The sequence below is a fragment of the Myiozetetes cayanensis genome, unplaced genomic scaffold (genome assembly GCF_022539395.1).
Source record: "Myiozetetes cayanensis isolate MyiCay16 unplaced genomic scaffold, myiCay2020 scf23, whole genome shotgun sequence".
In the NCBI taxonomy this organism is placed as follows: domain Eukaryota; kingdom Metazoa; phylum Chordata; class Aves; order Passeriformes; family Tyrannidae; genus Myiozetetes; species Myiozetetes cayanensis.
Window position 1 is genome coordinate 9,181,823 of NW_026087445.1, and position 25,626 is coordinate 9,207,448.

General features: G+C 42.7%; 1 protein-coding gene and 1 non-coding gene across 4 annotated transcripts; both read right to left on the reverse strand.

The window, feature by feature from the left end:
* RC3H2 (ring finger and CCCH-type domains 2) lies at positions 1-25,410 on the reverse strand. 3 transcript variants are annotated; one of them, XM_050319907.1, is made up of 21 exons: positions 25,290-25,410; positions 18,476-18,772; positions 17,009-17,126; positions 16,320-16,553; positions 15,581-15,756; positions 15,210-15,410; positions 14,707-14,839; positions 14,340-14,458; positions 13,958-14,070; positions 13,097-13,405; positions 12,162-12,376; positions 10,833-11,260; positions 10,238-10,408; positions 8,968-9,123; positions 8,504-8,717; positions 8,258-8,342; positions 7,658-7,739; positions 7,139-7,273; positions 6,490-6,597; positions 5,977-6,125; positions 1-5,364 (listed from the first exon to the last, which is right to left on the reverse strand). In XM_050319907.1, exons 2-21 carry the CDS (start codon positions 18,704-18,706, stop codon positions 5,166-5,168), a joined length of 3,576 nt encoding a protein of 1,191 aa, XP_050175864.1. In that variant the 5' UTR covers positions 18,707-18,772; positions 25,290-25,410; the 3' UTR covers positions 1-5,165. The 3 variants fall into 3 exon arrangements, with proteins under 3 accessions (XP_050175864.1, XP_050175866.1, XP_050175867.1); XM_050319910.1 differs by having other exon boundaries at positions 5,190-5,364; positions 5,996-6,125; XM_050319909.1 differs by lacking the exon at positions 25,290-25,410 and having other exon boundaries at positions 18,476-24,756.
* Positions 14,927-15,042, reverse strand: LOC126642577 (small nucleolar RNA SNORD90). The gene has a single exon (XR_007629475.1). It is a non-coding gene; the product is annotated as a small nucleolar RNA SNORD90 (small nucleolar RNA).
* Positions 25,411-25,626: the final 216 nt, after the last annotated feature.

Consider the following 25,626-nt stretch of genomic DNA (forward strand, 5'->3'; position numbering starts at 1 on the left):
TTAAGGTGGACAAATAATTTTTATTCGTGCATGCAAATACATGTCAATACTGCAAACTTCTTCCATCGAGTCTCTCAAACACCGAACCGGGATGCTCTATCCGTGCCCAGCCAAAGCTACAACCTCTGCACGTCAGTGCTACAGCGACACACGGGCCCCGCCGGGGCTCCCCTACTCTAACACGAAGGGAAACATTACCAGTGGGAATCAAAACCGAAATAAACGGAATAGAATTTACTCCCCCATATATCCCCATTTCATTTTACAGATTTTTTTTTTCTTTAAATTATAGTTTTAAATAGAAGCTGAGAATGCGCCATAAAAATGAGCATTAAATCCATCGTAGCGATGGTGCCTGCTTTATACATGATGGGTGTACACCATCTTTTATTTCATTTACATTTCAATCGAACAATAGATTTGCAAAGAAAATGTCTAATACAGACGTAAAAATATTCACACTAGAGCTTCACAATCGGTTGTACAATTGACAAACAGGCCTCTTTTCCCAAACTTTCCAGCTAAGCAAATTTATAAAATGTAATCAATGCAACAAGAAAAAAAAAATTTTCTTTAAAACTTCCAGGGAAAAGAATACGCAGTAAACAGTATCAATGCGACAGCAGATGCTGCAAGCTAACCACAATACTCTGGAGTGGCTGTACAGTGGGTATGTGCAGTACAAATCAAAGCCACGTGTGTTGTATCACAACTACTGTATAATGTACTTGTTTGCCCAGCTAAGAAAACGCATGCATTCCCATGCCTTGGGTAACGGAGATCTACTCTGGAGAAATCCAGGGGCTATGTGCAAATGACCTTGGCTTTTGGCAGTAAGAAACGCAGCCAGGCTCTGCTTTAGTTCAGCTTTTACAGCAAAGTCTCGAGTGATTAAAAGCTTCCACAAGCATCCGTAAATAACGGGGTGTAGGATTACGTTTGGGCATTGGGCACTTTGATTATGCAGATTTGTTTCATCTCATCACTGACGGTTTTGGGTGTTTTCTTTCCCCTTGTCCTGCTCCCTTGCCAGCAAAGAGATGCACGGGGATGATTTACTGCCAAAGTCAGCTGTTCATTTATACCGGGAAATCGGGTCATTTAAAAAAGCACATTTATTGGGTTCTGCTTGCAGAAGAGGTCCCTCAGTGAGAGGGAACTTCCTAATAAAGGGATTAAACTACAACATAAAAATGGACTTTTACATCCTACAGATCATCTGATCATTTCTCATTTTGTTACACTCTCAAATTCAACACCTTCCTTTAATAACAGTCTAATAATGAATGAAAAGTCTGTTCACAAATATGATCAAGGAGCTGCTGGCATACAGTGTTTATGTACAGCAACAGGTACAACTTGACAACTTGTGCTTTAAAAAAGCAAACAAAACCGATGTCTGGAACTACTCTGAGTTTAGATTGAGTTATTTGAAGCGTTCTTTCCTCAGCTGTTTCTGACCACTGTGCATTATTTTGTACCTCATCCAGCCTAGTACACTAATATACAAGAACAGCATTCAGCTCTTGAGTACAGGAGAAATTAAAATTTCAATTGAGTTATCAAAGCACTAAAACCTTCCAAATTAGACTTCTACAGAGAGCTTAATTAAGAGCTTATTTAACATAATCAGCTGTGTACAACTTCTTTTTTCCTAAATCAAATGCCAAACTTCAGTGTCCCTGTACTAGACTACCAAGAACCAACGCCAGTTTGCTTTGCAAAGAGTCTAACCTTGCCTTTGAAGGGTCTAGTATACATTCTACAATGCAAAATCTGCATAAACACTAAGATTCATTTCTTGTCACCTGTTTACAGGAACAAAATATCAGTAGCAGGGCAATCACTCTGCTATAAGAATATGTTAAGAATGTACAGATAATCACTTTCTCACACAAGCATTCTCCCAGCACAAGCATTAGTCTCTATTAAGACCTATGTGGGAAATGAGGCAAACCAAGGAATGAATCCAGGTAGTGAGGCAACACAATTAACTTAGATACTAATAATTCCTGTCTCTCTTGCATGTGAAATCCCTGCTGTACCCCTAATGGGGAAAAAAAAAAAATTAAACCAAACCAAACCAACCCAAAATGCTTGTCCAAGCAAAGCAAAAGAGCCAATCTCTCTCCCCGATCTGCTACGGGCCTTCTTTTCTGACAGCACAGGTAAAAGTCAGGCCAAAACCTAAATGGGCATCACTGCTATTAACACACACAGGTAAGTCACTCTATCTCAGTGTCAGAAAATAAGCCCTTCCATAGCCCAAAGGCACCTGATTTACAACTAACAACATGAATACATACTTGTTTGTAAAGGGTCAAGGGCTGAAACTGCAACAAAGAAGGAAGCCAGAGCCAGGTGTTCCCACCCGTGGCTTCTTCTCCCCGTCAGGGCACTGGAGGGCATCAGTTCCATGGCAAAAACCACACAGTCACCGTTAAAACCTTAAGACAAAGCTGGCATGCTGTTAAACCCCCTAATAATTCTTTTGCCTGTCCTTCTACAGGTTAAAAACTCAACTAAAAAACCCCAGCCTCAGTTCAGAACCAACTTTCCACCTGAAGTGTATGGTCACCCTAGAGAACTGCTCTATCACGGGACCTCCTGCTGCAGACAAGAGTCTAGAGATACATTTGATCTTAAATGTGCCAAAAAGTTGGCAGGAATATGTCAGGCTTATGTCATTTCACTGGACAAACAGGCAAATGTGTGTAAGCAGCTTATCCCAACCCCCTCCAGCAGAGCACAACCAAGTTTTTAAAATTGCAATTTTAAAATTAAAAAGTTAAAGGTAAATACACAATCAATTTATGTAGTATATATTCACCCTCAGATCATGCTGAAGATGTTCTGTGGAGTTCTGGTGCACAGAGGGCTCTTTCCCTGAGGGCAAATAAGGACTTCTCAAACCTTTATATTTTCTCTATTTTTGTAACAAAATAGCAATTTAAAATTTAAAAATCTTTTAAAAAAATTACATCACCTTCAACATGGAAGATCTCACTGTTTAAATATCCATGAAAGAGACATACTTGTTTGCATATCTGTTTTGGAATTACATTGTACAGCAAATAATAGTATCTCAGAAGCATTTCAAAAGTAATATAAATTCATATTTACAGAATGGTCTTGGTATAAAATATACAACAATCATATTTATGTCTAACATTCTAAGTTAAAGTTAACATCGATAGGAAATAAGTTAAGGTGGCAAAGGTGGTCTGGTTCTTGTATCCATTCACTTCACGTTGCGAGTGGAACGAAGCGTCAGTCTAACCCTACGATGAGGTGGCACTGGCTGGAGAAGGTACAGCAACAGCCAAAGGAAACTAAGAAAAGGCTACTGGACTGCTTTTCTACATACATTCCTCGACACTGGAGTACTAAAGAGATGTGTAAGATCTTCCATACTGACACCAGAATATCAAAACTAACCCTTGGATTTGCAGGTATATTTACAACATAATTAATTCATGGACAGGTTCGTTAGGAGAGATATCAAACACCAATATTTACTTAGTCTAATCAGTAACCCTCAGGGAAATGCCAACCCCCACCCCCCAGAAGCGTGCACAAAACAGTTATCAAAATCTTACCCGACCACATAGCTGTGATTTTGTAAAATAACAACTCAGACGACCAGTAACATGATCCTCTTTAAGCATTTTGCTAGCAGGAAAAGCCCTTACATGCAGTACACCTGGTGAAAGATCAGCTTGGCTTAAAATATTCCAGTACAATTTTCAGAGTAAACAACTTCACAGAAGTTAATAAAAACATAAAAAAAATGTAAAACTTGTCACAAAGAAAAGTAAGAGGACAAACAAGAAGACAGTAATCATCAGGAGGGAGAGTCCTGCTTTTAAAAAAAAAAAAAAAAATTGGATTTTTAAGCTTCTCAAAAAAATATGCCCAGGGCTCTAGTTCACGTGTATTTATGAAAACCAATTTTCAGTTGACATGTCTAACATGATTCTCAGTCACCTCTTACCAGGGCATAAATTCATAGTTTTCAGTACTCTGAAGGTCAGATAATGCTATCTTATTGTATTTTCAAGGTCTTTGAAAATAAGTTGCCACTGAATAAGCAAAAATTAAACCTGAATACAAAATTATGATTAACAACATTTCACAAAGGTAATTACAACCGCCTTAAATTCCCAATATTTAGTTTAAATTAAAAACAAAACAGTACAAAAAACAGCAATACCATCTTGTTAGTCAGTGCAAACACTAGATACAGGGTTTTCAAAGGAAAGCCAAGAGCACCTGATACTTTTTGCCAAGTCATCTGGATCCTATAATCTCCAAGTTGAGAACTATTAATGAAAAAAAGAAAAAAAATATGAAAAAAACCCAAAATTGCCGTTACATTAGTGCATAACCTCTCAAAATCGTTGCAAATTGTTTCACGTGTAGCTTGGGGAAATCAATACCTACTACATCAGCTGGAGGACTTAGGCACTTGGTTTACTTCTGATAACTTTACTTGGACAAGTAGCCTGTGTATGTGTTATCTACAGCACTAAAGCAGAAACTGGGGGGAGGAATGGAAACCAAACCCTGCAGCAAAGCACTGCACCACAGACCTGCCAACGACAGTGCAAAGCTGATGCTGTGTTAACCCTGCAAAAGCCTCAAGTCCAAATCTCCACCTCTCAGTCTTCAAACAATGCTCCATGCAAAGTTCCACAACTAAGGAAAAAGCAGCTGCAACAAGACACAAGTTCTTCTCTCGTGAAACAAAACAGAGACAAATAAGTTAGTCTTCCTTTCACTAGATGTATCATCGTAGGATCCTGCTAGTTTAAATAACTGAGTTGTTAGTTTTCTACAGAAGCCATTTTCAACAAGAATGGCTCAGATACCGCACCGGATTGCTACAAACTCATAAAAAGCTGCTTTAAGCTTAAGTAAAACAATGTCCAAATTCCATTCATTTGTGGAAAGTGAACGCCTTACCCTAGTAAAGTAAGTTTTTTTTTTTCTTCAGAATGCTAATGCGAGAGGGGCTTGAAGTATCAAAGAGTCCACAGGAAATGCATGACCCCAATATTATTTTTTTTAAAAAAAATATACATTATATAATATATATTATATATATAAAAAGCTAGTGTAAATGCTTCCATGGTGTGGTCACAAGCTGGAAAGATGAATGCCTTTCAGCTGTTAACCATCCTGCCATTTGCAACAGGCTTTAAAAAGTCATTTTTATCCTCAGACATAATGTGAGCAGTTTTCAAAATGAGGCTGCCAACACTGACTGATGTGCTGATGGGCAGGCAGCTTGCATTGCTAACAGATGTTGTGATCGGCTGACTGAAGCAAGAAGTTACGGGCAGGATTGTTTTCTGCTCCTCCCTGAGGAGAAAAATAAGTTACACAAATATTAAACAAGTACATGCACAAGTATCCGGAACTGAATTGTGTGCATTAAATAAATACTGACATCCACTCATTTTTAGCAACAGGCTAAAGATCTTACTATGGAACGGTACGCTCGAGATGTTAATGTAGTCTGCCTCAGTTTCAAAGGCTGCTTTACCCATTAAAGACTACAGAATATAGAAACCTAAAATAGTGTGTTTTAAAATCTACCTCTCCGTGGAGATTTGTGCAAACAGTCCGGCATTTAACCTTTTTGAAGTTGTCCTTAATTTCTGTTAACTATAAAAATATTTTGCATTTTTTGCTTACTGAATGTGAAAGGTATTTTGAACAGCTGTGACACGTTTCAGTGTGTACAATTACAACGATGCATACGAACAATGGTACCAGCCTGTGACTGTCGGGTTTGTGACCTAATTCTATTTCTGAACAGGTTCTTCTCACTTCACCAAGTATACACAATGCAGGTGTCTAATCCAAGTCTGAGCAGGTACGTAGTTCATCCTTAAACACTCATGCTTCCACTATTCTGATGCTGCTGTTTGTCTAATACTGGCAGACACTGCTGTTTTGTCTAACACTCACAGAATCACAAGGTCTTCACCTAAACTTTGTCTCTTCTGTTCCATAGATTCTTTCTGGTGCTGCTTTAGCAGATGCCCGTTCTCTACAGTTGTTCCGTTGAGCAGCTGATCATCTTGGGAGCTAATCCCCAGCTGTATGTCCAGAATCTCCTACAAGAGAAAAGGAGGAGCGCCCATCAATTCTGTCCCTATCAGCTTTACATTTTCATCTTATGTTCCACTACATTAAGCTGATGGAAATGAGAGTCCGGTCATAAAACTCCTTATTTTTATGTCACACTACTGGAATGCCTACCACATTTTACTAAAGGAAAAGCCAATTATTCCAAGATGGCTGTGAATGACGAGAGTAGCATAAACTGTGAGCTCATTTTAAATTCAGTAATATTAACTACCAGGTAGTTAAAAATAAGGCAAATGTTTCACGTCACTACAAAGACTAAATCCAAAAGGCTTTCCTATCAACAGAAAGGCTAATGAAAGGACCCAGTGACACACAGATTTTTGTACTCACTTCTATTTGTTCACCTTGCCCATCAGGTTCGTCTGTATCAAGGGCTGACAGCTCCAATTCAATGTCTCGATCGGGCTTTGTGTCTGCACAGTCTTCAGTATAATCAGACTGAAACAAGAATTAATACATTCTGTAAATATCAAGTTGGCTTTTCACCTGCTTCACACAACACTGGAGTGCTACAGTGAAAACAGAAGATGCATTTCTAGGACACAACATTTCTACAATACAAACAAGCTAGACACAACAGAGCTTCACCCACAGACAGCACAGGATACAAGGCTAACTGTAATCACAACAGAGTACCAAAACAGAGATAAAATGAACACTGAGGTAGAAATTTCAGTAGAGTCCATTGGCAAAATGTTTAGATCTATAACACACACAAACAGAACAAAAACTAATGACTGCATGAAAATTATTGTCTACTTCTTCCCTTTTTGTAAATGGAAGCAGAAGCACAGCAGGTGCAGCTGCCCAATCTCAGGGAAATACCCGAGTGCAACGACAGTGACTTAACTTGCACAGAACATGCTATAAACATCTGGGAGTGCTAAAACTAAGTTTTAAGTCTCAGTTAAAATTCAGGTACTTCTATATATCCAAAACCCCTCAAAGATCTGTTCATCCCAATTTCCCCTTTCTTTACCTCACCATTCCTCAAATCAATTTCCTTGCTTAAAAGATTTAAGGTAAGACGACTGCCTTCATCTAGAGAATTCCACTTCTGCTGCATGGCCAGGGCGTTGGCCTCTCTCTGGAGTAATAAGGAATTGCTTTTGGCCTGTGGAAAGAAAGGGTCCGGTTATCAGTCACTACACATAAACCACGGGCTGTCACATGGCCAAACCAGCCAGCTGACACAAACACAGTTCCCTTGCCAGATGGGTAACCTGTGTGCCCTTAATGATCTTCATTTATTTTGCTCTGCATTTGCTGACATGCATCAGGTCCATCACCTTCTCCCCGAAACGGCCTTACTGATGTCAGTGGATCAGCTCACACTAGCAGTCCTAAAGCAGGACTAGCTTCTAGTTTAACCCTAATTGATAATTTTGTCATTTGTACTATTTTCTATAGGCTACACTAAGAAAACGTATTTTAAACCACTTTACTAGACAATTTCTTTTTTAATTAAAAACCCTCATGGTATATCATCTTGTCTTACCTGCTGTAATTCAATACTCAGTAGATCTCCAGTGCTGGAATGCTTTCTGTGACCAGACAAATCTGTAACTATGAACCTGTCCCTTTAAGAGAAAGGAGGCAAAACCAGGAATTAAAAACAAGTCCTCTAAATCAAGGCCTCATAAACCTCATTAGTCCATCACTGTTAAGAGTTCTGGGCAGAAACTGTGTGACTAAGACAATGTGCTCTTCATCTTCACTGGTGCTCACAATACCCCAAGGCACTGTATGAAGCAAACATCCTTATTTTATGTACGGGTAAGATGTGGCAAGAAACTTGAAACTGCTCAGATTTTGACATGACAGCCTGGCAGTACCTGTCTCCAATACTTTTGTTAAGCCTCTCAAGGGATAATAAAGCACAATTACTAGCAATGTAACTGCATTAAGTATTGAAGACTACACAACTTTTAACCTAGTTTTTCCAAGGCTTTATGCTGGTTAGGTAAAAGGTCTTTTACTTTAAAATTAAGAATGCCTATTAATAGACATTCCAGATTCCACACACACACACTGAGGATTTTGAAGAACTGCAAGCTACAGAAAATGCTTTTAAGAGAACACAGAGAGGAGTTTGTACCGTTCTGCATAACGTGCTGATGAAGCAGAATCCGAGCCATAGGCACTCCATCTTGAGTCAACAGCATTGACATAAGGGACATAATCTGTAAAAAAATCAGGATACCATTCACTATCTTCTCTGTTCTCAAGTGGGGTGCACAGGTATTTTAGCTCCCTGCATCCTCATGGCTGCAGTAAGCACGAAGAGGAAACGCTCATGGCGTACATGAATGAGGAACTATCGTCACAAAGCCTGCACTTGTACCTGACACGCTGATGGGCTTAGTAGCACTTCCTTGGGAAGCAGTGGCCTGGATGGGATCTGTCGTGTGGTAACCCGTGCGGGATGACCTGGAGATTGCACCCCACTTGGAGATGATGGGCCCGTCGCTGAACGGGATTATCGGATCCTCCTCCTTCGCCCTCCTCTGCGTCTCAAATAAGTGCACTCTCCTTTTAACATCCCCACTGTCCAAGTCCTGCATATTCAGGAGACAGGAGAAATACGGACTCATTGAGGTTATTCAGAACCTTCAGTCAGCCGACAACTTTCCAATTATTGAAGCCTATTTACAAAACTGGGAAAACATATTCCAAACGGGCAAAACTATTTTAAAATAATGGAAGCTACCAACTTAAGAACAAAAAAAGGCTGGTTTAACCAAAGAGAAGACACTTCAGCATGTAAGGATCATCACACTAACGAGAGAACATGCAGAAAACCCCTACCATCAACACGGCATTGGAATTGGCAATCACATCCTTGGGCTCTGAGTCGATAGCATTTATACAAGAGCCAATAGTGCCACAAGACCACGGTGAATAGTGAGAGAGATGGTCTTCCTCAAATTTAGTTCCACTCAAATCACTGACACTCTCTGAGAACTACAGAAAAGGGAATAAATGAGCAGTGAATAACAGAAACAGGGAATTCAGTTTTAAAATGAGAAGAGACATTTACTGCTATTTAATTAAATTATCTCAAAAGTCAACCAAGGAGTTCCAGCCATATTCAAGACTTGATTTGGGGACAATACAAGCTGTTTTGTCAAATTTTAAACCAGTGTCCCTGGCAGCTGTCGGAGGGCAAGCTTTGCCTCACAAATAACTGCCTGGTCTGCCGGGATGACTGAAATCAGTGCCACTGTGTTAGTGGCAGGTTTCTTTAGGCAAATACCCACAGTAATTTAATTAAGAGGAAGCCACGCATTTTCCTTTAATGTATTAGCAACTGGCAGATAGAAATATGACTGGGAACCCTCCAACCTGAATGAAAAGGACCAAACCCTGATCCATCTTGAATGCACCCACAAGGGACTTCAGGTACACCTACCTTACACGACATTTTCTGTATAATCAGTCCTAATACCTCCAATATCATCAATGACACTGGCAAACCACAGCTAAGACTGCTTGGCACTGTGGTTCTCAAACTAGTTTCTTGGGTGTATCTAATTTACACAGATAGAAAAAACCATCACAAGTTTCCTTTTCTTCCTTCAAAAGCACACTTGCTATTTCTTGAGTTCCCATTCCTCTTTTCAGGAGTTATCTCACAAGTACACAATGTTCTACCAATGCCTTTTGCCACTTGTAAGGGATATGCATTTTCTGGGACTTGACAAGCACTTGCAGCTTGACTCAGGCTACTCAGAAAGTCACAAAGCCATTTGGAGTATGAAAAGGAATGTTTTTTTTAATGGAAAGCAACTGTTGTTCCCTACACAAAAACCTGGAGGTTCACAAAGCTAGTTCAGTAAAATTACATTTCCTTTAGTGAGGCTGAATTGAGTCACTTCTTGACCTTTTGACTGCAATCATGTTGAGCATCACCTTAATATGAAACTGAATGCATCATTATTAGATATTAACTTTCCTTTTGCTACAAGATCAATTTCATTTTATGAACAGAGAGCAGGTAGAAAATCTTCACTAGAAATATTATATGGCATCTCTCAGAAAGAGGAAGGGAAAATAAAGAAGTTCTCTGGCTTCCCACCTCTGTGCTGAAATCTACACTGAAGAGAGGAGAAGGTGGTGTTGGAGATGGTGTTGCCATGGGAAGGGTTGACGATACCAGAGGAGTTTTCTGTGTGTGGTACTGTGCCCACTGCTCCGGCTTCCGCCTCAGCTGCTCATCATAACCAGTCTTCAAGTGACCACAAGGCTCCTGGCAAGAACAAACACAGGACTGTATGTCCTACCACACTCTAAGGAGAAGACAAACACTTGCAAGGGACACACCTGGACCCCCAGATTTCCTTGGGTCTGTAACCCTCCACTGGTATCACCTAATTTCACAAGAATCGGTAGGAGAGCCCAGCCCACGTGTGGCAACTCAAACCTTCAATGTGCAATTAATTCAGGCAACATGCATGGAAATTAAAGAGGCAGAGGGGCTCTGGTCCTAATGCAGATCAGAGTGGTCTGTTTTACATGCCCATTTTATTAAGGTTAAAGAAAAAACAAAACAAGAACTTTGTCCAGGTCACATGTCTTGATCTCTGTAACCCCAAACAAACGGGTCTACGCTAATTATTCACCAACTTCTCAGTAATGACCTTCAGAACCCTTCCTTCCTGGCTCTCACTTACCCTTGGTAAAGGCACAGTCCTCTGCTCGTTTGGAGGTTGACAAGCCACAGAGTAATACCCATCCAGAGAGTTGTACCTCTCCCGTAACGATGTCTGATAGACAGACGAGTGCATCACATCCATGGGAGGTAAGGAATTGCTCCTAATAATATCATCTCGGGGGTACATCTGCGGGCGCCAGATGCGCCTGCTGTCATAAACTGGAGCGTACATTCCAGAGGGGACGGGAGGAACTGGTCCATACGGCTGCGGAGGAGGAGGTTGGTAAGGAGAATTCAGTCGGTCTCGAGGGGGAAATGTACTGTAATGATCGGCATATGGCACGGAAGCAGGTGGGAGGGAGGACTCTGGAACATTATTGGACCTCACAAAGCGAGGAACACAAGGAGCCACACCAGCTGGTACTGTTGGAGGTGGTGGATAATACCCTTAAAAATTGGAAAAAGGCATATTTAATGCAACCACGAACAACCCAAAATTCTACACCTTCTAAAACTGTAAACAGTGTTGAAAAGCACCTTTAGAGAATGAGGAGTCGCACTTTGCAAACCTGTTACTGACCCTGCCACGTTTCTGTGAAACACAGTTTCATGTATGACAACCACATTTGCAGATGCCCCTTCACCACCTGGACCCAGTTTGGAAGGTGGAGTTTATCTGTCATTATATATTATGGTATAACTATGTCACTGAAAAGACAGGATCTTAAACACCTCTTATATAGGGAGTTAAAATAGTCCTCTCTAAAATAAAAAGCTATATTGCTAAAAAAAACTAATTCCAAATGTCTGTAAATAACCATTTCACACTTGACTGTCTTCTTCCTTTTGAGAGGACTGAACATCTCTGCCTTTTGAGAGCTTGCTTGAATACAAACGTGCACACTGCAATCTAAAAAGATAACTGGAACCCTTCAAAGACATTTGAGCAAGCACAAAGTAGAAGCAATCTATGCCTCTGGCTTTGAATCCTGCCTGTGGATACCCCCATGGATAGACCATGAGGTGAGCAGATCTAAATAAAAGCAATTAAACACTAACAAAGGAAAAAGCAGATGAAACACCCTGAGATTCAAGTGGTTCTGGATGCTGAGGTGCAAGCTGCATAACATACAGCACATAAGCAACATTGGGGGCAAACTGCAGGTCCCTCACATACCCAGCAACGAACAAGATTAGCATTCCATTAAGTGAAGATTCAGATATTTAATAAACTAAACTAAAATGAAAAATAAATTGACAAAATCAAGATAAAAGTTATTTCTGGGCATTCAGGCTTTTCCACAGAAAAATTCAGAGCTATTTTTGACTCAGTGCTCATCTCACTCACCTGTCTGTGGGTACTGTGGAACTTCATATGACAGCTGAGTCCTGGGATCTTGGAAATATTGAACGTTATCAGAATGCGGAGGGTAGACGGGAACTCTGGGAACAAACGGGCTGGATTTTGGAGGCACAGAATTCACTTCTGTTCCGATATTGGGAGGACCAGCTGAGGTAGCTGCTGCCTGGCTGACAGGAGTCTTGGGCGGAGAACCGATTTTGCTGGAAAGGATTACCAAGGAATCATTAAGCAGATCTTCACTTATTTCTGTCAGCCATCTCCTCGTGCACACTCCCATGCAACACGGAAATTTGGGCCTTGCCACTTCCTCTGGAAATTTGTTCTTCATACCCCAAACTGATGGTACATCTTAGACTTTCCCCTAAGAAAAACTCAGGGGTGGATATAAATATTTGGGTGTGTCCCCAGAAGTTTACATACCCTTTCTAAGAGTATTCTGGTAAAGACAAAGGCTTTGAAAAGCTGTTTAGAGACTCAGTGCTTCCTGCAGAAGTATCTGAGAAGTTTGAAGTGAAACCTCCAAAACTAGAAGGTTTCCAGGAACACAGTGCACCCTTCTTGGTGCCAGGAAATGGACACAGTTTTACATGTTTTCTTTGTATGCAATAACCCAGTCGTAACTAAAGATACCATGCTGAGAACAACTGAGTAAGAGGTAAAGGGAGAGATTTGCCACTCTGTCCATATTGCACAGGAGTACTCAACAGCTGCAACAACTGCTGCTGGCTGTGACCACCTGAACCCACAGAACATCTGCACTGCAGTGCAGGATCTTACACAACTCTGCAGCCAGGGAGCACCAGCAAGGACTGCAAGCCAGGACCAGATTCAGAATCTGCTGTTCGCCACCCACAAACTCCAAGATAATCTAAAAGCAAAGTGTTGTGTTTAATTAACTTGATGAAAAAAAAGTCACCTACTTTTCAGGGAGCGACTCTGTAGGGGACCCAGAAGCATTTTGGCCATTGGCTCCAGTCTTCCCTCCCTTCTTGGTGTTCTCCAGAGCTCTCAGGGAGGTGTCTGCACAGCGAGGGATCAGTTGGGGAACCCCACTTTCCAGATTAGCTATTCCATTGGTACTTGGCACCATCTTCCCTGTTGCTTCTGGGCTTCCTATGACAGAGATGACGTTCCCCGTCGTGGTTGAGACGGTGCTATTGACGCCAACTTTGTTGAGAAGGGGGAATGTTCTCACTGTTGCACTGATTTTTTTGTTCCTCAAGCGGTATCTGTGAACAAACACGTGTGCAAACACACAGAAGAAATGATTCAAAGTGCTCATTGTGAACTGAAACATATTTGTAAAACTAGCTAAAGGAAGGGACTGAGCAGAAAATGATACAAAAAATGTACAAACTTATTTTCAACAATTGTAACCCCAAATCATCTCTCCCCTCAGGAGATCCATTCTTCAATTCTTTGAAAATGCATTTGGGTGAAGACAGCTCTAAGAATGCAGATGTTGCATACTGTTCAATAACTCAGTTCATGTCTTCATCAATTAAAATATAATTAGCACTCTCTCGTAGGTGATATAACCAATTCATGAGAGACACTCAGCCTAGACTCAATTTCAGGAAAGTAAATTTTATTTCATATGGGGTAAAATAAAAAATGAAACTAGGATTAGTTTCTAGTCTCAATTTCATACAAAGAATTGTCATGTTAGGAATTCACAAATCCTTCCAAATGAATGAATGTACAGAAGAGACTGTTTTCAAATTCTATGGAGATTGCTTGGATTGAAATTTAAAAAAAAGGAAAAAGTCTCTCACACTCACTTTTCAAGCTCTTCCTGAGAATGAGCAAATGTACAGTTTGTTCCTCTTGGACACCCCCCTTGCTGTCGAAGGTCTCGGCACATACTCGTTTTGTATTTGCTATTTGGTTGTGGCTTTAAAGAAAAAAACAAACCATCCTCTTACAGTCTATCAGACATTCACATAAAAGTAGTCTTAAAGTACAGAAAATGTATCTCACTACAGCCAGCTCTGCTGCATTCCATAGTCACAAATGCTAGGTTCTCAAAATCCCAATGCAGTAAATAACAGTACCATCAATTATCCCACAGAAAAGATCATAATGCAACAGTAATTTTTTAAAAGTTGCATCTTTCAGTAAATGTACTTTAAGACTTACAACGCAATGATCAAATACAGTTACCTGTGGAGTTTCATGGCCTTTTCTGCTGTAATTCTGAATGAAATCCACCAGCCCATGGACCACAGTCTTTACAGCGACCATTGCATTTTCCAGCTGCTCCCACGTTGGAGAGGCTGCATCTGAAATTATTAAAAGCAGGGTTCTGACTCTGCCAATAATTCCAGTAGTATCACAAATAAGAGGCAACTCTCCTAGGGCTTCACAACACCAAGTGCTAGGACAGAACTCAGAGAGCCCTGAACAAGAGTTTATTATGGTAATTAATGGGAGTTTTGAAACGAGGAATGGAGGCTACCATCTTAATACTTTATTCTGCTAGATAATGAAAAATACCACAAGAAGAGTTTAAAAAGCTCGATTTGCATACCTGGATTTGGATCTATGTTTGCCAGGAGCTCTAAATGAGGCCTCAGCCTGTTTAAGTTTGCAGGATCCCCCGTGCGCTGCAAGACAATTGTCAATTCTTGTACACTCTTTGCAAAAGATTCTGGAGATTGGAGCTGAAAATAAAGGGAGCATTAGTGTGCTGCATCTTACAGCTGTGAGCTGCTAATCTTAAAAGAGATTCATGACTCTGTTTCCTAACTGCAATATATAGTGTCTTCAGATGGCATATAGAGAGGATCAGTGGAGAGAAATGTTATTTCTCAACTCAGAATCTGCCCTATGCAGCTTCATCATAAGACACCAAAAAGGGAATTAAAGCACTTCACAGGAGGAACATGCTACAGTAGGGAAAAAACCTTCATTTTTAATTAATATCTGACATGACTAAGGACAAAAAGCTAATTCAAGGAGTTGATTTTTATTATAACATTTAACAGTCAAATCTAATCCTACAAAGACACTAAAATCCTCCCTCTGACAAACCTTGTCAATAATGGACTGCATGTGTGATTTATGTGCCAAGTCTCCATAAAGAAGGGAAGACCATTGTTCTGGTGATATTCGAAGTCCTGCTTCCATGGCAATGTGAACGATCTGGGCATCGTGTTCCCTCCTCAGCGCCTCGTAACTCCGGAACTCCTCCTTCAGCTGCATCAGAGAAGAATCTTCATCCCTTTTAGTGACCTAATAAGCAGCAATAGTTAAAGATTCCTCCTTTAACAACTGACTTTTCACTCTACGCTATTTGAAGTGAATTCACAGAACATTTTACAGGTGGCAGACACCAGTCCTAGGCTGGGTTCTCTGGAGCTGCACCAGTTCCCAGTAACAAAGCCCAAATCCCAGTGTTTTACCTTAAAGCATGATGCTCTATACAGTAGCTGCACAACGTGACCAATGCTCGTTTTGGAGGCCTGAGGAAATCTTGGTTCCAGCCTCTGCACTACGAAAAGTACCAGAACTTTTCTTGAGAGTGCAGAGCCATCTTCCAGTGCCAGTAAGACAAGTTTCAGTGCCTCCTCTTGCATAGCTTCAGCACACAAAAAGGAGAAAGTTAAATACATTCCAGAAAATGGCAACACTATCATATATGAACAGATTAGCAGGAGTGTCTGAGTCATCTTGAACATAATCCCTTATTACTTTTTATTTCACTAATCATAAGAAAAAAAGCTTTGTAAACTTTTAAAGAGAGTTGATAGTTCAGACGAAGTATTTAGAAGCACTCCAAGCACAGCAACTTAGAGCTAAGACTAATTTTCAGTAATGAACACATCAGAAGTGCAGCTTTTATACTGTTCTCCACTGTGCAGTCTTGCAGCCTTTGCCACTTTGGACATCTCATCAGTGCTACACCATGAAACTGTATAAACTAAATATGCCATCATCAGTTACTGGAATCACGAGAGGACAACTTACAGTTTAAATAGAATTTACTAATATTTGTAGGAGTTTTTCCTTCCTCCTTTCCTCCTGACAGAAAACTGAAACCAGAGGTAATTACATCTTCAACAGAAGTAATTTCCAAAAAAATTTTTTCTTAAGGAAAGGTCCAGCTGAGTACAGTCTGCTGCAGATCTACAGGTACCTTACCTGGTCCTAGAAACTGGCACCCTCGTGCCCTGACAGCAGCCCAGAGATTGGCAGAAAGCTGCTGAGGATTTTGGTGCTGCAGGATGAGTTCTGTGACAGTTCTCTCCCCCAGGGACCGAGCTGCCCTCATGGCTCTGACCCGACCCTCCTCCTCCACCAGCTGACAGTTCACCAGTGTCACGAGTTTCCTCTGCATTGGACGGCTCAGGGCACTCTGGTTCAAGCTTGCAACACCTTCAGAGAAAGGGAGACAAGGCCAACCATTGCTTCTGATCAAACTCATCTCAGTAACACGAGCAAAAACGTCTAACAGTGGATGTCTTTCTCTAGGACTTGGATACGAGTACAGGCACCTTCCCTTCTCTTGGGCAACTCTTGTGTAATTCATTATCAAAAAGAATTTTAATTAAAATCTTAAACTGACATCAAAGCCACCCTTTGGGGAAAGTTCAGCTTTAGTACAAAGTTGGCCCCAAGGCAATATTATTAAATAAAATAGAATATTTTGTAAACTCAAAATAAAAAAACCACAAACAAGTGTCACAAGTGTGAATAAGCTTTCAAAATCAGAAGGGAAATTTTATTACAAAAATAAGAGGATTATCTCACTGACATTTACAATCAGTGCTGAAAACACAATGCTGTTAAAAGTAAGCTACATCAAAATTCCACTGTTAGGAGAGACTCACCTTTTCCTCCACTTAATGGCTTTAAGTAGAGTGCCAAATCCTCAACACATTTCTTTGCTACTTCATAATGTTTGTTCTCTCCTACATTACTCAACTTTACTGTCTGATGATCAGGTACCTAAAAAATATGCAAGGGGGAGGAGGGGGAGAAGAATTACATCTATTACAGGGATGTGCCTCTGACATCCCAGTTAATTACATAACACTGCAGGTGTGCACTGCCCACAGCGGGGACACAGCTCCCACCCTGGGCACAGGCCGTGTCAGGAGGAGCAACTCCAAACCCCCAGCACGAGGACTGAGGGGTGAAAGACGGGTTTTGTTAGCACTCAACACGGTAAAAACGGAAAGAGGACAGAAAACAATAAGGGCTAACGAAAGGGCACTCCAAAAATGAACAACACAAGGTCTGAGAGGATGATCAGTGAGCATGATTTACTACAGACACACCAGGGAAGTCACAAGACAAAAATCAACTGGCGTGAAAATAATAAAGCGAGGTTAAAAAACATTTTAAGCATCATTGGGGCACGCTGAAATCTTCTGAGAGAAGAACCAGGAAACCTAACCTGGTGGAAAAACTCAAACTAGAGTAACAAGGTCAGATAAGGAAAACAGAGGGTGTATTAGTCAGAATACATTAATTGCTTGGAAGGCATTGCAAGAAGTTAGGAGACCAAGAAAATAAATATTGTAAGATCAGGGTAGTGATCTGACACAAAAAAAATGAAAGGAACATTGAACCTGAGAAACAAAACCACTCTGACACAGTGTTATTACCAACAGCTGTGTCAAGGCATATGATAGGACGTTAAAAAGCATCTTCTTACTGCATCACCGAGGTGCTGGAGTGAGAGCAACATGCAAAAGCACATGAATCAGCACAAGGGGAACAGACTTATTTAGTCTCCCTAAAGCGCAGTACTGATTATATAATCACTGTTTTGCCACTGCTACGAGACAGCACAGGGAACATTCCTGGCCTGATTAGCCAGTGTCTGCAAACGCCACTGAAAAGCCATCATCAGGCATATTTAAAAAAAAAATGACACACACACTGCTGGAACCTGGTTAAACAGCCACTTTGCAACATGTGACATATAGAAAGGAGATTTCTTGGAGGACTACGATGACTGAGTGCAATCTGCAGGTTCACTCTTCTAATGGCAACTGGGACACAAAACTGTCTGTTTCCCAACGGGGATTTTTCTCCAGCCACAGTTCAAGAGCCCTTTTAAATCAGGATTCAGGTTACAACTAGAACCTGTTTTCGTTTTATGAGAAGCTTGTCCTGAAAACGGTGTGGTTGCTTTTAGAGCACGTATGGCCTTCTAAATATTGCAAAGTTACATCTTACCAATTTTGGGGCTAAAACGAGAGGGAACAGATGACAGACAACATGTATTGCAAGTGGCACGTGAATGGTAACAACACAAAGTGGCAACACAGAGAGGGTTTAACCCCTACCTGGGCTCCAACCAGCTGGAGGAGTGCAAAGTTGACAGGAAGCACGTCGATGTCGGTGTTGATGGCGGTCTGGTCGAAAGGACATGCCTTGCGATGGAGCTTGTTCAGGCAGGTCTTACACACGGTGTGAGAGCAGCCTAAGCTGATGGGTTTGTGCACATTCTCATCAAACTCGTTGTAGCAGATTGGGCAGGACAGAAATTCTGTCCACTGAGCTGCCTGCACAGGCATTGTGGAAGCTGGACACTTTTTTAGCAGGCTAGCAGACCATTATTTCACTGTACTATGTTTTGGCAGCTGTAAGTGAATAACAGAGTATTTAAAACATGCTTTCTGGCAATTAAGAATGATTTTTAATTAAAATAAATAGCCCATAATTTCAATATTACACAAAATAAAATCAATTCCTTATGCTGAAGTACTCATAAACCCCATCTCTATTAGTTTAACTATTGTACCAAAAAAGGCTCATGAACTAAATTAATGCAGACTACCACAAATTGAACCTATTCACAATAAATGGCATTAAAGTTTGGTTGGTTTTTTTTTTTTTGGTGGAGTTAAAGTCTTATTTTCATTTGAAGTAGAAAAACATCTTCCTTCTGCAGATCTTATCCAGACTTAATCAGACATCAAACTAAAACCACCTTTGCTTTTTTTAAAACACATGTTCTCTTTCTGCAACAGACCAATAAATTAAGAATCATAAGGAAACACTAAAGGAACGAGAGATTAATTTTTATTTTTTTGATCCTCCTGTGTTACTTTCCCCTCTTCTCTCAAGAAGCCATTGGAATCCTCAAGGGCAGGGACTGCTGTACTCAATCTTGCTTTTCACATCCCTACCTTACACACAACTTCATGGGCATGAACTGGCAGTGAGAAAATCTTTGATGTGTGGAAAACCCAGGGACTTAGGGCAAAATCAAGGTAAGTTGTGCAAGGCAAGCAGTACCTTCAGTTGGCTTGCTATTAAGTCTCTTGAAAAATCTCCAAGGAAATTCTTTCTTGTATTTCAAAGAAGATATGGATTTACAGAGACTGTTCTGAGCCATGCCATCTTATACAGCTCATGTTCTTGGAAAAGGTGCCAGGCCTAAGGAGTTCATCAAAACCCAGAGCTCCACCTCGGTGTGGCACAGCCCCACCCTGGGCCACGATGTGCCACCGTGGTGACTCTCTGGGCAACCCACAGACCAGTCAGGTCACTTCGAGGCTAGGAACAAGCTTGTCCCAGCAGCTTGTTACTAATGCAAATAGAGAAACGTTTTAATTATGTGTTCAGCATTCTATTTGTTTTTTCTCTGATGACAGAAAAAAGGTAATTGTTCTGAGGAAGCCAAGATCTCCCCTCTGTGTTTGAATTCGGGAATTCCTTATTGCAATTCCATTGTTGGCTGTGCTGCGGTTTAATTAATGCTGAAGTATCAGACCATTGAAATAATTACTAGAACACTAAATAGACTCTTATCTGTGGATGTATTTTATGTTAATTATGACCATCTGTTTAGAAATCCTATTTAGTACTATGAACATTCAGTGCCCTTTAAGTAACAGGATCCTTGTACAAGATGTCCTTATCTCAGCGAGCTTTTCGATATTATGCAGCGATTTTCCCCCCAGATGAATTCCCATAGTAAGTGTAAAACACACCAAACTGAAAGTTGAACCTGTCCCTTCAAACTGCTGAGGTTAAACTTTCAACACAAGCCAGAATACTGACATGTATTGGACAAATCAGATTTTCACCCAGCTCCTAGGAAAGCACAACCAAAGCTCTTGCAGGGACGAACAAACACAGTCGTCTTTAACACGCTACTGCTACATATGTCCTTTAACCAAGGAAATTCAAAAGCAAAACAAGTAAAAGCAAAACCAAAGAGTGAGCCAACATGCCTAGTAAGATTTTGATTCCTCTATAAAGAATCCCACCATTTCCTTTAGCACATCTGCTGCCCGACCCAAACAGCAAGGCTAGAGATGGGCTGAGCTGCAGAAAACACTTCGCTCAAAGCTCTTTGCAGGGGTACCACAAACATTAAGATGCCAACAGTGCTGCTGACCTAGGACTGATGTTGCTGCTTCTTCGCCCATCTGACTGCAGGACACAGGTAACAGCACAAACCAGAGCACTCTGGGAAGTGTGGGACTGTCATGACTCACACGGGGAAAAGTTTAGGAAGAGGCTGGCACAGGGAGAGCTCATCTGCTGGTATGTCACTAACGAGCTGCTAATAAACAGGCTCTATGTCCACACTGCTCATTAATTATCTCAAACACAGGGATCTGTGCTCTCTGACAGTACCCACGCTCAGTTTCCACAGGTACTTCAGAGACTTGCAAGAAATCAAGTCTCTGTTTACAAGCATTTAGAATACAGTTGTTTTCCTGACCAGCATAGAAATGAACACAACAGATCCTCAAAATGTGCACCACCGGGTTTTAAAGACCTATCTCTGGGTGTTTAATCATCCCAAATGACAGATTCTACTAAGCATCTGTTGACCTTCAGATTTCTTGACAGGAAAAAAAATCTAATTATATCAGCAAACAGCTGGGAAAAGGCTCTTGACTCCCCAAACTTCAAGCAGCCATAGAGGGAGGAATCTCCATACTCTGTTGAGCTGCCAGCTCTCCTGCCATTCTCGCCCCCCAGCGTGTCAGGAAAACAATCTCACATCTCCTAATTACTATGTCAACTTCTGCAAAAAGCATAAGCCAAATGTTTAATAGATTCTTGCTCCTTGTCAGAAACAATGTATTTCAGGGCTGTCCTCTCGAAGAACAAATTGCTCCAGCGCTCTAAACTAAGCAAACACAAGGAGAGCAAGGAGGTAAACCAGAAACCCCGTGGATTTTGTTTTTAACAGGCAGTACACTCTGTTAGAACAATTAACCTTGGTCTGCTCACTCTGGCAGACGTGCTCTCTATCTCTACACACACACAGGGCTTCTCTTCCCTGTCAGAGTTGAAGCACCCTGCAAAAAATATCCCAAAGAAGTGGCTGATACAGAAACTGGTCAAACACACAAGGCAAACAGTCTGAAAAGACATGGCAGTTGCTACTTCAAAGATCATTACACAGTGAAGTTACTGGAAGTTTTACAGTATTAGTATCAGAAGCAAAGCTTCAGATGACAAACTGAGAAAGGGACAAGCCGAAGTTCAGACATTATGTAATGGTAAAAAGCAGCACAACTGAGTAATTTTGTGTTTCTAATACAGCAGTATTTTCCCATTGCAGAAATGGGTGCAATGGAGTGGAGTAACCATGATTTTCTCATTTTAGAACAGAATATGTGATGAAATTGGAAGGTGGGGTGGAAGGGAAGATAGGTGAAACCTCAAAACCTTCCTCAAAAGCTGCACCATTTATAGATGATGGAAGTTGTAAGATTACTTTACAATAACTTTCAGTTACCTAATCCCAAGGCATTCTCTACAACTAATCTAAGTCACTGTGCTTACTCAACCCCCTTTGGACACGATGAACATCACTTAATTCTGATTTCCTGAAGATCCCAAGCTTAGGTGATCGGGGTGTTCTGTCAGTCTGTTCCTCTCCCACACTGCTCAGTCAGGGCCTTTGCCAAAATGAGTTCCATGCCCTGTCAGAGGAAGGGCTGGAGGCCAAACCCCTTCCCCACAGCTCTGCTCTGCTCAGGGCCCCCTGGACCACGGCAAAGGGAACGGGAATAAGCAGAGCTTGGCTACAAATGAGACACGGAATAACCCTGTCAGTGCTGGGCAAAGGGAAGTCTTCTCTACGGATGAGGGAAGATCTTGGAAAACTTGTGAAATTATACGGTATTTTCACAAACAAGGTTCAATTGCAATCTCACTGCAGATTTAAGCCTAGATCTTAGAATTCAATTGATTTTTAATCACTAAAGAGTCCTTGATATTGGCTTGCTCTTAATGCTAGAGATCACAGTATTTCCTTTTCTTTTTTAAAGTGATCTCCATAACAATTTTTCATTTATGCAGATTAATGGTCTGTTTGCACTACAAGGAGGTGGCTTTTTCAAGCTTTCCTTTCTAAGTTTTGGTATTTCTGAAAGCATTCTGACTGGATCAAAAACTTAAATGTCCATGTAATCAAATTATCACTATGAAATTATTGGCTGGAAGGGCTAGAATCTTTTATTAATTTCTCTTCAACAGCCATCATCTATAGATCTAAAAAGTAGCTTCATTAAAGGCCTAAGAAAGGGCCATCCCCGTAACAGCTTTGCATCATTCAGCTATGATGGCCCGAAATTAAAATAAATCCTCTTTAAAGAGCAGACTTGCTTATTTCCACACTCCATAATATCTGTCACATGTAAATCTCCTTGTATCACGTGCAAATTCTATATATAATGTCTTTAATGACCATTAAACACAGTATTCCAATGCCATGTTTTCACTGAACATTAATGCTCCTGGGAGTATCCACAGCCTATCCAAATCCCAGGGAAGTTACCAAGAGGAATCTTGGAGATATGCTATAATTACAGAGTATCTCAGCTTGGAAGGGACACATGAGGATCATCAGGTCTAACTCTGCTTCTCTCAGGAGCACCTGACACTGGAACCACAGGACCAAGAGCATCGTCCAGATGCTCCTGGAGCTCTGGCAGCCCTGGGGCCGTGCCCACTGCCCTGGGGAGCCTGGGCAGTGCCACCCACCCTCTGGGGGAAGAACCTTTTGCTGATGTCCAACCTGAACTTCCCTGATAGAGCTTCATTCCCGCTCCTTGTGTCCTACATACATAGCTGAATATCTACACGTGTCCAGACCACGTTTTGCCAAAATGCCTATGGGATGCTTCACTTGCTACCTGCATAAAAACTCTGAGCTTTGATGCCCTGGGTCTGCTTAAAAGCTGTGGCTAAAGAGCAATGCCTGTGACCAGGGTACAGTTCACTGATATGAATTCAAGCTCGTGGCTGCCTGTGCCTGCCAAATTCACCCAGTTCAGAGGTAACTCCCCCCAAACCAAGCCCAGGGTCAGTGCATCCTCAGCAGTTCCCACCTGCTCCTCCCTGCTCGAGGGCTGCCACCACAAATTCTGTTACTGGACTTTAAAAGTTTCCTCAATACTTATGCAATGCCACTGTGGGTTTTTCCTTGGGTGTTGTAGATGTCACTGACAGGGGAGTCTGTCCTTGCCACCAGCCCGACACCAATTCAGCTCTTGTATCACTATTGACTTTTCAGGACTACCTGAAGGGCAAATAAATGAAAAGTTTTCTTTGCCACCAAAATCAGCTGAACTCCCTCTGATTGCAGAGAAAGAGAATCTATTTCTAAGCAGATCTATTTTGACACAGTTTCTTCACGAAGGGATACGCTGCACAATTCCTGACTCTCCAGTCATATTTTCACAGAGTAAGGACCCCCATGTACGGTTCAGTTTCCCAAGCTTTTTGTTTTTTAAAAATGTGACCTCCATCTTTAACCTATATATTTTACAGAGAGAAATTCTGTATTCTAACATTTTTCAGTAACTGTAATGAAATGTTTATTCTGTTCTGAGATTTAGGCAAGAAAACACAGGGTTCCACAGGAGCTGGAAAGCCTTTTGAAAAGTTGCACAGAATGGCTTGATATGCCCATGGATGGAATATTTTAACTTTCCTTGGCGTTGTCCAGTCAGCAAGGAGATCCCTTCCATTTATCCCAGTAAAGGTTTACAAAATATTACCACATGAAATATGTAACGCTACTAACAAATGCTACTCTTACCCTCTGGATATTTTAAGTATCTTATCTGTTGTAAATCAACAAAGCCTTAAGCAAATGAGATCAACACCCAAGACCAGGAGTTTACTTGGGGATATCTCATGCACCAACATTACAATCTGTTAGAATTGGGTATTTTTGAGAGAAATGGCCACAACCTCATACAAGACAAGCAACACGATTTAATAAGAAACCTTTTCTTGGGGAAGGTTACAGGAATTACAGTTAACCCAAACAACATGCTAAGTTTGCACGGAAGTGAACCAGGCCTGGATCAGAAATTGTCCTGACTGCCTGCCTAAACTTTGTCATTATTTTCTCCCATTCCAGCTCCACGCCATTCCCCTCCGAACCCTGAGCTGAGCACTCATCACTCTCCCACCACTCTCCGCCCTTGCTGTGCTTTGTGCTGACTTCTGCACTGAACCGGACACCTCGAGCATCAGCACAGCCGGCACACGCTTCTCCTGCTCAGCTGTTTGGTTTTTTTAAAACACTTCAAACGTGACTCGGTGCCTGCAGCCCTCGGGCCTGTGCTCCCCTACGATGCCCTCCCCCGTTACCCCAGAGCACGGCTCCATGGTGTTCCACCGGGAACACCGCGGGCACGGCTCGGCTCCCCCCGTGCCAGGGCAGCTCAGCGCGGGCCGCGGGGGCTGCGGCCGTCGAGGGGTGCGGGGAGGCACCGGGAGCTGCCCCCGCGCCCGCCGGTGCCGCGAGTGCTCCCGCAGCGCCGGTGCCCCCGCAGGCCGCAGCCGGCAGCGCCTGGCCCCGCTCCCGGCCCCGCTCCCGCACCGGGCCGGGCCCCGCCGTCATTTCGGGGCCGCCACCAAATGGCTGCCGGTGTCCCCGGGCCGGCCCCGCGGCCTGCCGAGCCCCGCCGCCCGCCGACACCCCGCGCGCCCCGCGGGCCGGGCCGGGCCGCGCTCCCGCAGCGCCGGGAGGAGGCGGGGGCAGCACCGGCAGCGCGGCGGGCGGGGGCGCGGGCGGGGCCCCGGCGGGTCAGCGCGTCCCCCGCGGCGGCCGCCGCCGCCCAGCCCAGCGCAGCGCAGCCCAGCCCAGCCCGCCGCCCGTGCCGTCCGTACCTGCTCGGCGGGGCGGGCGCGGGGCCGGGCGCGGCAGCGGAGCGGGGCCGGGGTCGGGGCCGGGCGGGGCCGCCTCAGGCGCCATGGGGGCAGCGGCGCGAGCCCCGGCGGCGCCGCCTCATCGCTGACAGCGCCGCGCGCCACGCCCCGCGCGCCGCTCTCGCGAGAGCCCGCGCGCCGCACGTGACCGCGCCCCGCCGGGGAGGGACGGGGCGTTACCACAGAGACGGCGGCGCAGACCAGCCCCGTGACGGACGGCGGCGGCCATAGAGAGGGCGCGGCCAGAGCGCCGCCCGGCGCCGCCAGCGCCCCCTGGCGGCGCGCCTTGCTCGGTGTC